At 39.9% G+C, this 12,339-nt stretch overlaps 2 protein-coding genes across 4 annotated transcripts in view; both read left to right on the forward strand.

The window, feature by feature from the left end:
* The first annotated feature begins 119 nt into the window (after positions 1 to 119).
* Positions 120 to 12,339, forward strand: part of Cdc45 (cell division cycle 45) — a 38,220-nt gene continuing 26,000 nt past the window's right edge. For 2 of the 3 annotated variants that reach the window (XR_007109823.1, XM_047561291.1), the window contains exons 1-5: positions 120 to 419; positions 748 to 807; positions 2,136 to 2,228; positions 3,269 to 3,406; positions 4,678 to 4,821. Coding sequence is in view for 2 of the 3 variants with exons in the window: in XM_047561291.1 (XP_047417247.1) it covers positions 186 to 419; positions 748 to 807; positions 2,136 to 2,228; positions 3,269 to 3,406; positions 4,678 to 4,821 (669 nt within the window). In the remaining variant the exon portion in view is untranslated. Of the gene's footprint in view, positions 420 to 485; positions 602 to 747; positions 808 to 2,135; positions 2,229 to 3,268; positions 3,407 to 4,677; positions 4,822 to 12,339 lie in introns of those variants that run through there. The other variant, XM_047561292.1, reaches the window with a different exon arrangement.
* On the forward strand, positions 9,824 to 10,432 carry LOC124990525 (thioredoxin reductase-like selenoprotein T). The gene has a single exon (XM_047560598.1). The coding sequence runs from the start codon at positions 9,824 to 9,826 to the stop codon at positions 10,430 to 10,432; it is 609 nt and encodes a 202-aa protein (XP_047416554.1).

Below are 12,339 nucleotides of genomic sequence, written 5' to 3' on the forward strand. Positions count from 1 at the left end.
CTACGAACGAATTTGGTAGGGCCCATTCTGCTTACTGACTACCCTACCCAGAATGCACCCAGACCCTTCTGGCCTTTGCTTCAGCCATGGTGGACTCGGGCGGAAGTAAGCTACACCTCCACCTTCAAACTACACAGTCCACTGAAAACTTAACTGACGCTCTCAATTGATATGTAACTTAATTTATGGATGGAAGTGTATTTTCTTGGGGTTCCCAGCGTGAGGCAGTAGGCTTCTCTTCCCAAAGTAATGATGTCCGCCGAGCGTGGGGGTTTCTGGGTAAATTGGAAGCAGGCAATCGTGTTTATGTCCTGCCTCAGAAAAGATGCTTCTTCGCGGGGTGGGCAAGGCTTTTCCAACTGCGAATGGCAGAGGGCGATTACGGATCCCCTGTGTGGCCCAATCATAAAAGAGGAAAGGTGAGGGAACAAACAAGCTATTGGTTGGTGTCCTGGGCCAATCCGAAGGGTTGTGATTTGGCGGGAGTCTTGACCGCCTCCGGGGCTCTTGGTGTCTCGGCCCCAGCCGGGGGTGTTGGGCTGCTGTGGCTATGTTCGTGTCCGATTTCCGCAAGGAGTTCTACGAGCTGGTCCAGAGCCAGGTGACTCCCAGTCCAGGACCCTCGCTAAGGCCTTGTGTGGGAAGAAGGAATGAGGGCTTGAGGCCGTGGGTGGGCCGGGCCCCGAGGGCGGGGAGCAGCCAGGGTTCGGGTCACGGTACTCAGTCCACCTGCTCTTCTCTAAACAGAGGGTCCTTCTCTTCGTGGCCTCGGACGTGGACGCTCTATGCGCCTGCAAGATCCTTCAGGTGAGCTCTGCGGACCAAAGGAGGGCGGGCGAGGCTAGAGGTGAGGGAACTGGGTGGGCAGCAGCAGATGAGGGGTAACGCGGGCCTAGGATGGGAAGGAGCAGGGTGGGAGGTGAGGAGCAGGTGAGAGGAGGGAGACTCAGAGGTCACCTCCTTGTGTGGACAGCCTTGGAGGTCAGAGAAGGAGTGTAAAGATACTAATTAGTACAATAACCCAGGCGGGGGAAAAAATGGTTTCATTTGGGAGACTTTTGGACCTGTAATGGCCTGTCAAATGTGGGGTTTGAGAGAGATGAATCGGTGACAACAGAGAGTATCATGATAAATATTGGAATTACAGAAGCCCCACATCTAATAGGAAAGATCACTAATTTTATTTTTAATATGGTCCACTTTTTTTCTGGCTTTATTTTTTATTTGTTCTTTTTGGATATATATGACAGTAGAGTGCATTTTGACATATTATAGATACATAGAGTATAACTTATTCTAATTAAGATCCCATTCTTGTGGTTGTAGATGATGTGGAGTTACACTGGTTGTGTATTTATATATGAACATAGGAAAGTTATGTCCAATTTGTTCTCTTTTCTACTCCCATCTCCTCTCCTTTCCCTTCATTCCCCTTTCTAATCCAATGAACTTCTGTTCTTCCCTCCCGGCACCCCTTATTGTGTTAGCATCTGCATATCAGAACATTTGGTCTTTGGTTTTTTTGGAATTGGCTTATTTCACTTAGCATGATAGTCTTCAGTTCCACCCATTTACCAGCAAATGCCATAATTTCATTCTTTATGACTGAGTGTGTGTACCACATTTTATTTATTCATTCATCTGTTGAAGAGCACCTTAGCTGGTTTCATAGCTTAGCAATTGTGAATTGAGCTGCTATAAACATTGATGTGACCATGTCACTATATTATGCTGATTTTTAAGTCCTTTGGGTAAATGCCTAGGAGACGGATAACTGGGTCACATAGTGGTTCCATTTCAAGTTTTCTGAGGGATCTCCATACTGCTTTCCAGAGTGGTCACAATATATGGTGTACTTTTTACATTGAGCCTGGGTCAGGAATTTTTCAGAACACCTAGAAGTAAGATCAGATTTTCTCCTAGTGTTACTCTGGTAATTTTCACAAATTCAGCAAAATTGACAGATCTGTACATTGATCAATTATATCCCTACCACCTGGCTTCTTCCCTTAGTATTTTACTAACATTAGCTTATCCCATATTTTTTGTCTTTCAACCCAGCTAGTTTTTCTCTGGTGAATTTCAAGGTAAATTCTGGACATCCTAAATAAGATAGTCTTTGAAAATTCTCTCAGGCCCTGTTTCATTGTGACCATGTGCAGTACACACTGGTTCCAGTCTCCGGGTGGCAAGAACTTGAAACTGCATTTCTTGAACATAAGGAACAGGTATGAAAGTTATATTTTAGAATAAATAAGCCTTTCTTACTCTGTTGAAATTTTTTTATTTATTTGTTTTTTTATTTGTACGGGCTGCATTTTGATTCATTGTACCCAAATGGGGTACAACTTTTCATTTCTATGGTTGTACTCAATGCAAATTCATACCATTCATGTAATCATTCTTGTAATTAAGGTAATGATGTCTGCCTCATTCCACCATCTTGTTTCGCTCTACATAATCTAAAGTTCCTCCATTTTTCTCTTACTCCCCCACCCCCATTATGTATCATCATCCACTTATCAGGGAAAAACCTGTGCCAGTGGTATTTACCAGGAAAGGTTTTGCTGTCGTTACAAAGAGCAACTTAATATTTAGATGCCCTGTGAATTATGTGCTACCTGAGATTTGCCAAAAACTTAAACCCATGCAACTCTCTTAACATGGAGAGGTGGTGCATTATAATACAACAAGATCTAGAGAAACTACATTACACATTTTACGTCTTAGTCTGCTCCTCATTAGCTTCTTCTTTTTTTTTTTTTTTTTTTTTTTGCAGTTCTAGGGATTGAATTTAGGGCCTTCTACATACTAGACAAGCACTCTACCACTAAGCTTCATCCCCAGCCCTTTTTAAATTTTATTTTGAGTTAGGGTTTGATTCAGTTGCCCAGACTGGCCTCTAACTTGTGGTTCTCCTGGCTTAGCCTCCCACAGAACTGGGAATACAGGGATGTGCCACCATACCCAGATGCTTATTAACTTCATGAACCAAGTGCCTGAGACTTGGGTTTGCTGAGCCTCAGTGTGTTCCTAAGAAAGTGGGACTAGCCCCAGAGCTTACCTCACAGTATCATCTTAGAAAAGAAATAACCTATCATGCATGTTAACATATCATGCACTTAACATAAGACAGCATTGGTCTTTTTTTAATCCCTTTGCCATTCCCTCTGGACCTTGCCACATGTCAAGAACTTAATGTGTCTCAGCAAAAGGACTTAAGAGTCCTAGCACAGTAAATTGTACAATGCCTCTCTTCTTTTTTCAGTTTCGTTATTTTATTCTCATAAACTGTGGAGCTAATGTAGACCTATTGGATATCCTTCAACCTGATGAAGATACTGTATTCTTTGTGTGTGATACCCACAGGCCAGTCAACGTTGTGAATGTGTACAATGACACCCAGGTACTCAGGCCTTTGGGCCTCCCTTCTGGTAAACTCTTTCTTCAACCTGTCTGTACCTTTTTATGCCATATACAGTGTTGTACCTGATCTTCTTGGCAAGTGTATGTCCAACTCCCCTATGGAATCGGGACTAAACAGAGTATAAAAACCTAGTCATGTCCATCTTTGATAAGAAGCATGGCACCTAGTTCTTGGGTATGTGCTGAATGAATTTTTGGAATTTATTTGTCTTGGGAAATGTAAGGACCAGAACTTTGTAGCCTAAAAGTACAGCTTCTACTGTTCTTACCCTTTGAACTTCTGAGCATTAAGCATACAATCTGTCTCAAGGCAGCCACCTATACATCCTTTGATTTGATCTTCTTCACCTACAAGGTGTCAGACCCCAAAATTCTCATAGGAGGAATCTCTCCAAGATAAATCAATCTGGAATTGCTTTTAGAGACAACAGTTGTATTCACTTAGGGCTAGTCCATTTTGTGTAGCTATAAGAAAATACCTGAGGCTGAGTACCTTTAAAGAGGTTATTTAACTTACAGTTTTGGAAATTCAAGAGCATAGCACCACATTTGCTTGGTTCTGGTGAGGGCCTCATGGTGATTTGCTTCACAATAGTGGTAATGTGAGTGGAGGGGAGGGAGGGAAGGATAGAGGGAGAGGGAGAAATCAGTCATGTAGCAAAATAGGTGAGAAAGCTTTGTAACAATCCACACTCATTGAAACTAATCTACTCCTAGGAGATCTGAACGCTCCTGAGAAACAACATTAATCCATTTGTGAGGGTGGAAACCCCACAACCTAATCACCTTCCTCTAGTCTCTACCTTTGAATGGTTCTACCCCTTCAGGACTGCCACACTGGGGAACAAGCGTTCAACATATGCACCTTTGGGGGCATACCATAGCCAAACCATAACAGCATCTGCTCATCTTCCATCAGAGGCCAAGTTGTGGGACATTTGTTTTATTGATTTGTGGCATAAGAGGAGCTGTTTTTCCTGACTCAAGTAGTAGGTGGTTTTTAAAAAGTTGTTTTCAGATTTTCATAATTTCTGCATTGCAACTCCAATGCCTCACTAAGTAGTAATGAAAACAAAGAAAAATACCTGAGAAGTCTGGAACTCTTTTCACACAAATGAGTCTTTATATATACAGGAAATTTATGAGTCAGCTAATTAGGAAATATTAAGTTTCTACACAGAAAAAAACATGATGAATGGTTTTCTGTTGAGGAGAGAGGAGGGACTTGCTTGTTTTTTGTTTTATACTTAGATCAAATTACTCATTAAACAAGATGATGACCTTGAAGTTCCTGCCTATGATGACATCTTTAGGGATGAAGAAGAGGATGAAGAACATTCAGAAAATGACAGTGATGGGTCAGAGCCTTCTGAGAAACGCACACGGTTAGAAGAGGTATGTTTGGCCCTCTCATGGCATTCTGGAGGAACTTGCATTCCCAGAGTTCAGAGGTCATTTCCAGAGCCTGCCTGCATGGCCCAGAAGCACAACTGGGAGCAGCAGGACAATGAGAAATGGAAGAGTTAGCAGTGTAGTACTGATCATGGGCTCTGCTATCCCTTGGCTCTGTGGCCTCAGGCAGGTTACTGGACTTCTCTGGGCTGTGCCTTCTTTATCTATACAGTAGAATCCTGTCAGATGAAATAAAACATAGAACAACTCAGCTCTACCATTACTTAGCAAACTTTTTGTTTTAATGATAGAGAGAAACAGTGAATAACAGAAACATACCCTCCCTTCTCCACTACCCTTACAGAATCACTCCATGCAGTCACTAAAGAGTTGTGTGTCTGTCCCTTGACCAGGCTTACTCCCAGGCAGTGACTCTGGGAAAGACATCTTGTGTGTGAAGATATGAGTGGTTTTTGCCATGTGTGACTTGAATGTGAGCTGCTTAGCAGTCTAGGCTTGACCAACAAAAGGGCGTGCCCAACACTATGGCTTCTGCTAAAAGCAGAGTAGCAGGTGGGAAGTTGCTGTCCCTCTAACGTGGAGGTCTGTTAGTCCCTGATCCTTGGTACCCAGCATAAAATTTGCCTCTGGAATGTCATATGGTCTTTCATCCTCAGCCTGACATTTCCAAGGCATGTTTTTTTGTTTTGTTTTTTTTTTCACTTGTTCTAGTTAGTTATACATAACAGTAGAATGCGTTTTGTCACATCCTGTGTAAATGAAGTATAACTTCTCATTCTTCTGGTTGTACATGATATAGAGTTACACTGGTTGTGTAATCATATATTCACATACGGTAATAATGTCTAATTCATTCTACTGTTCTTCTTACCCCCATACCCCCTCCCCTCCTTTCACACCCCTCTGTCTAATCCAGAGTACCTCTACCCTTCCCCAGCGCTGCTCCACCTTATCGTGAATTAGCATCTGCATATCAGAGAAAACATTTAGCCTTTGGTTTTTTTAGAATTGGCCTAGCATGATATTCTCCAGTTCCATCCATGTACCAGCAAATGCCATCATTTCATTCTTCTTTAAGTCTGAGTAATATTCCATTGTGTATATATACCACATTTTCTTTATCCATTCATCTGTTGAAGGACACTTCGGTTAGTTCCATAGTTCAGCTATTGTGAGTTGAACTTTTATAAACATTGAAGTGTCTGCGTCACTGCAGTATGCTGATTTTAAGTCCTTTGGTGTATACCGAGGAGTGGGATAGCTGGGTCAAACGATGGTTCCATTCCATGTTTTCTGAGGAATCTCCATACTGCTTTCCATAGTGGATGCACAAATCTGCAGTCCCACCAGCAATGTGTGAGTGTACCTTTTCCCCCAAATCCTCACCAATATTTATTATTGCTTGTATTCTTTTTTTTTTTAATTGTTTGTTCTATTAGGTTATACATGACACCAGAATGCACTCTAATTCATTGTACACAAAAGAGTACAACTTTTCATTTCTCTGGTTGTACGTGATGTGGAGTCACACCATTTGTGTAATCACACATGTACATAGGGTAATGATGTTTGTCTTACTCTACCATCTTTCCTTCCCTCTGCCCCCTTCCCTCCCCTCATTTCTCTACGCAATCCAACATTCCTCCATTCCTCCATTACCCATCCCCTCCCCTGCCATTATGTATCAGTATCCACCTATCAGAGAAAACATACAGCTTGTGGGTCTTTGGGATTGGCTTATTTCACTTAGCAAGATATTCTCCAACTCCATCCATTTACCTGCAGGTGCCATGATTTTATTCTTCTTTATGGCTAAATAGTATTCCATCATATATACCACAGTTTCTTTATCCATTCGTCAATTGAGGGGCATCTAGGTTGGCTCCACAATCTAGATACTGTGAATTGAGCTGCTATAAACATTGATGTGACTGTGTCACTGTAGTATGTTGACTTTAAGTCCTTTGGGTATAGGCCAAGGAGTGGAGTAACTGGGTCAAATGGTGGGTCATTCCAAGTTTTCTGAGGAATCTCCGTACTGCTCTCTAGATAGAGTGTTTGAACCAATTTGCAGTCCTACCAGCAGTGTATGAGTGTACGTTTTTTCCTACATGCTTGCCAACATTTATTGTTGTTTGTATTCTTGATGATTGCTATTCTGACTGGAGTGAGATGGAATTTAAGTGTGGTTTTAATTTGTGTTTCTCTAATTGCTAGAAATGTTGAACATTTTTTCATTTATTTGTCGATGAACTGTATATCTTCTGTGAATTGTCTGCTCATTTCCTTAGCCCATTTATTGATTGGATTATTTGTATTTTTGGTGTTTTCTGAGTTCTTTATAAACTCTGGAGATTAGTGCTGTCTGAAGTGCATGTGATAAAGATTTTCTCCCACTCTGTAGGCGCTCTCTTCACATTATTGATTTTTTCCTTTGCTGTAAAGAAGTTTTTAGTTTGGTTCCATCCCATTTATTGATTCTTGATTTTACTTCTTATGCTTTGGAGATCTACATTCCTAAGCCAACATAGTGAAGATTTGGGCCTACTTTTTCTTCAATTAGGTGCAGGTCTCTGTTCTAGAGTCTAAGTCCTTCTCTCCCAACTTTCTCCCCTTTGACTTCGTTTTCACTAGAGCTTCGAGTAGTCTCAAAGGAAATCTCTTGGACCCACTCTTAGATCTTGGTTCCTCTTGCCCAGTTCTTTATCTATTTGTTCTATTTTCTGGCAGATATTTTGGTCTTTATCTTCTGGTTTCCAAGACTTCTTTTTTTGTTCTCTAAATGCTTCTTTTTTATATCATTCCTTTACTCTTCTTCTTTCTTTCTTTCTGTTGTTTGTTTGTTTGTTTTTCTTTCTTTTGGTACTGGGAATTGAACCTGGGATGCTCCAGTACTGTACCCATTCCTTTTTATTCTTTTATTTTAAAACAGGCTTTTGCTAAGTGGCTTGGGGGACTTGCTAAGTTGCCCAGACTGGCCTTGAACTTGCAATCCTCCTCAACTTCCCAAGTCAAGATGTATGCTACTATACCTGGCTTTTTTTGTTGTTGTTTTGCTTTGGTTTTTGGTTTTTGTTTTTTCGAAACAGACATGAAATCTGTCTTGTTAAAAATCTTGCCATGTTGCCCAGGCTACTCTCGATCTCCTGGGCTCAAGCAATCCCGCTTCAGCCTCCCAAGTAGCTGGAACTATGAGGCGTGCACCACAGCTCCCAGCAGCATTCCCTTAACTATTGATGAGCCACTTTTCATTGAACCCAAATATCAGTGTCCTAGAAACATCCATGTTCTGCAACTAAGAGCCTTGGAACTCTCTACTCTAATAAATTTTGTGTATTAGGCTTCTGTGGTACAAGAGATTGAACCTAGGACTGTGCACATGCTTGGCATTTTTTCAATTTTTTGTCACTTGTTCCTTCATGGAGTAATTTACCTTGCTTCACTCGCTCTACATTTTCAAGAATTCGTAAGTTAGAGGCTTGATTTTTTTTTTTTTTTTTTTTTTTAGTTGTCAATAGACCTTTATTTTATTTATTTTTATGTAGTGCTGAGAATCGAACCCAGTGCCTCACACATGCTAGGCAAGCACTCTACCACTTATCCACAACCCCAGCCCTAAGAGGCTTGATTTTAATAAAATTAAACTTGTTTTTTTGTGGTGTTGGGGACTGAACCCAAGGCCTTGTGCATGCAAAGCAAGCACTCTACCAACTGAGCTATATCCCCAGCCCAAGATTAAACAATTTTGAGAAGACTACTATGTAATTAAGATCTGTACTTGATTTATAACTGTATTTATGTATTAGAAGTGTATTATTGGAAATATTTTATTAATGGGATCCACACTCAAAGGGGTTTGGAGACAGTAGGTTATAAATCTTTTCAAAGAGTTTTGCAATAAAGAGAGCATAGGAGACATGGGTCAATTAAATTTTGTCTTTTAAAGGTAAATTCAGAGATGTCATTCTTTTTTAAGTAAGCATAATTGCACTTAATCTATACATGCCATTATATCCTGACTCAGTCATCTGGGGTCAAATTTTGGGTCTGCCATTACTTGCTGTGTGACCTTCAGTAAAATGACTGCACCTCTCTGTGCCTCTATAAAATGAATAAAATAATCAAATTTAAGTGTTTTAGTTCCTTACTGTGTTAGACAAAATACCCCATAATTTAGCAGCTTATTACAACCATTTTCTTATACTCATAGATTCTGTAGGTTAGGAATTTGGGCATTCTGTGCTGTGTAGTATCTGAGGCTCAGGACTAAGAGACTGGAAACTGGAATCATGGGAAGTCACTCTACATTGTATACATCAACAAGTACACATTTCTTCACAGAGAAATGAAAAGTTGCATCCCATTTGTGTACAATGAATCAAAAAGATTTTAAAAATCTACAGTTATGATCAACAACAACAAATAAGGAATATTCCATCATTCAACCAGGCAACTACTGCATGACTCTCCTGACCAACTTGGGAGTCCCTCAGCATCCTATAGCCACAGAAGAGTGAATAAGATCACCATGCACCAGAGAAATCTCTGACCATGTGAGACAGCAGAAAATGTGTTTTCTGCTGTTGTTGCGTAGAGTGTTCTAGAAATGTCAGTTACTGTTAATTCATGGTGTTGTTGAGTTCTTCTGTTTGCTTGCTGCTTTTCTGTCTAGTTATTCTTTCAATTTTATTTTATTTTTTTGGTGCCAGGGATTGAACCCAGGGATGCTTAACCACTGAGCTTATCCCCAGCCCTTTTTATTTTTTGTTTGGAGACAAAGTCTCAATAAATTGCTTAGGGCTTCACTAAGTTGCTGAGGCTGACTTTGAACTTGCCATCTCCTGCCTAAGCCTTCCCAGTCACTGTGATTTCAGGTGTACGTGCCCTGTACCTCTGTGTTTTTTCAGTTCTTGAGAGAGGTGTGTCAAAGATTCCAAATAGCAGTCTCAGTCTGAAGGTGGTCAGAGCAGCTGTCTTGTTTAAGATGAGACTTCTGCTTCTAGTGGCGGTGTTGGTGGTGGCCTGGGGTGAGGCCGCAGCCAACCTGAACGGCATGCCCAACAAAAGGTTAAAGATGCAGTATGCCATGGGGCCACTGCTCAAGTACTCAAGTTCCAGATCTGTTTCCTGCGGTTATAGGCAGGTGTTTGAGGAGTACATGCGGATTATTAGTCAGCGGTACCCAGACATTCGAATCGAAAGAGAGAATTACCTCCCTCAACCAATTTATAGACACATAGCATCTTTCCTGTCAGTCTTCAAACTAGTATTAATAAGCTTAATAATTGTTGGCAAGGATCCTTTGGCTTTCTTTGGCTTGCAAGCTCCTAGCATCTGGCAGTGGGGCCAAGAGAATAAGGTCTATACATGCATGATGGTTTTCTTCTTGAGCAACATGATCAAGAACCAGTGTATGTCAACAGGGGCATTTGAGATAACTTCAAATGATGTACCTGTATGGCCTAAGCTAGAATCTGGTCATCTTCCATCCATGCAACAGTTTGTTCAAATTCTTGACAATGAAATGAAGCCCAATGTGCATATGGATTCAATTCCACATCATAGGTGGCATAGCCCCACCTATAAGCACTGAAAACTCTTTTACATTAAGGGATCTTTGTAAGAGCAGCTGTGACTGACACTACGAAGGCCTGTACTGAAGACAGTAAGCTATTAGTACAGACCAGATGCTTTTTTGGCAAGCTTGTTGTATCTCTTGGAAAACCTCAATGCAACATAGTTTTTCAGTGCTGGCACATTCTGGCATTCTGCACATTTGTGGAGTGTAATAATACTGTATAGTTTTCCCCAACCCATATTCACCCAGTTAATAGTTTCTTTTTTAAAAAATGTAAACATTACTACTTGTAACTTTTTTCTTAGTCATATTTAAGAAGTAGGAAATTGAGTTACAATGTGATATTTTTTCAAAGGTGTCTGTTAAATCTTGTGTTTTTATATGAGTCTTTTGTTTTTTAAATAGTTCAGAGTCAATCTTTTAGGGAATACAACTAAAGTTTCCAAAGATTTATGAGTTTATCAATCATCTCTAATTTGGTCATGTACAATTTGTATAGTTTTCAAAATACTGCAGATTGTGAACAAGATTTTGGGGGGAATCTAATATCCAGAGTACTCTACCACTTTGTGTGTATGTGTGTGTGTGCGTGTGTGATTACCAGAAAACTCCTACAAAACCAACTGCTTTCTAAATTCTGTTGTGTAGTTCAAGTGTCTTGCCTCGACCAATCTAATGAGTTGATTAACTGGGCCTTTATACTTAATAAAAAACGAAGCTGAAAAAAAAATTCAACTATAATCATAGATTTGTCTATTTTTCTTTTTTTTTTTTTTTTGCAGTGCTGGGGATCGAACCCAGGCCTTGTGCTTGCAAGGCAAGCACTCTACCGACTGAGCTATCTCCCCAGCCCTTTTCTATTCATTTTGTTCAGTTTTTATTTCACATATTTTATAGCTCTGTTATTTGGCACCTCCACATTGAGGATTGCTATATGATTTTAGTTGATTGACTTTTTTTTGTATTTAGTGTCCCTTTATTTTTTCTGATATTACTATTGCCACTTCTTCTGCTTCACTCTGATTAATATTTGTATATTCTAAGACTTTCTCAAGTTTTCCCTTTATTCCTGAGAAGTTTTTTTGTTTGTTTTGGTTTGGTTTTTTACAGTGCTAATGATCAAAGCCAGGGCTTCACATGTACTATATATGCACTGTACTGGACCAGTAAGCTACATCCCAGTCCTCTGAAAGATATTTTTACTGGACATAGGATTCAAGGCTATGTTCATTTGTCACTTAAAAATATTGTGCCGCTTCCTCTGATCTCTATGGTTTCTGATGAGATATCTTCCTTCAGTAAAATTATTTTTCCTTTATAGGCAAAATATCATTTTTGTTTGGATTTTATTTATTTATTATTTTTTGCATTCGTGTTCATAAATTTAATTGCATGTCATGATGTGGATTTCCTGCGTTATCCTATTGGGTTTTACTCAGGTGCTTTAATCTATAGATTCATGTCTTTTTTTTTTTTTTTTTTTTTTTTTTGGTGGTACTAGTGATTGAACTCAGTGGTACTATACTACTGAACTTCATTCCCCAGTCCTTTTAATTTTTTTATTTTGAGACAGGGTCTCACTAGGTTGTCAAGACTGGCCTCAAACTTGGAATTCCCTGCCTCAACCTCTTGAGTAGCTGGGATTACTCAGTTGTGCCACCATGCCATGCTAGTTTTATGTCTTGCCAAATTTTTAGCTGTTACTTTTCTAAATATCTATTCAATCCACTCTCTTTCTTTTGTCCCTCCAGGACATTAAGGACATTTTAGATCTTTTGTTACAGCCTCACAGGTCCCTGTTGTTCTGTAGATTTCTTTTCTTTTCTTTTTTTTTTTTTTTTTTTTGGTTCTCTTGTTCAGACAGGATAATTTCTGTTTTTCTGTCTTCCACTTCACTAATTCTTCCTGACTCCTACATTCTG

This window comes from Sciurus carolinensis, chromosome 8, assembly GCF_902686445.1.
Source record: "Sciurus carolinensis chromosome 8, mSciCar1.2, whole genome shotgun sequence".
NCBI lineage: Eukaryota > Metazoa > Chordata > Mammalia > Rodentia > Sciuridae > Sciurus > Sciurus carolinensis.

Bases quoted from the DNA above. Each gene is read 5' to 3' on its own strand.
- LOC124990525 (XM_047560598.1), top strand. From the start codon at position 9,824: ATGAGACTTCTGCTTCTAGTGGCGGTGTTGGTGGTGGCCTGGGGTGAG.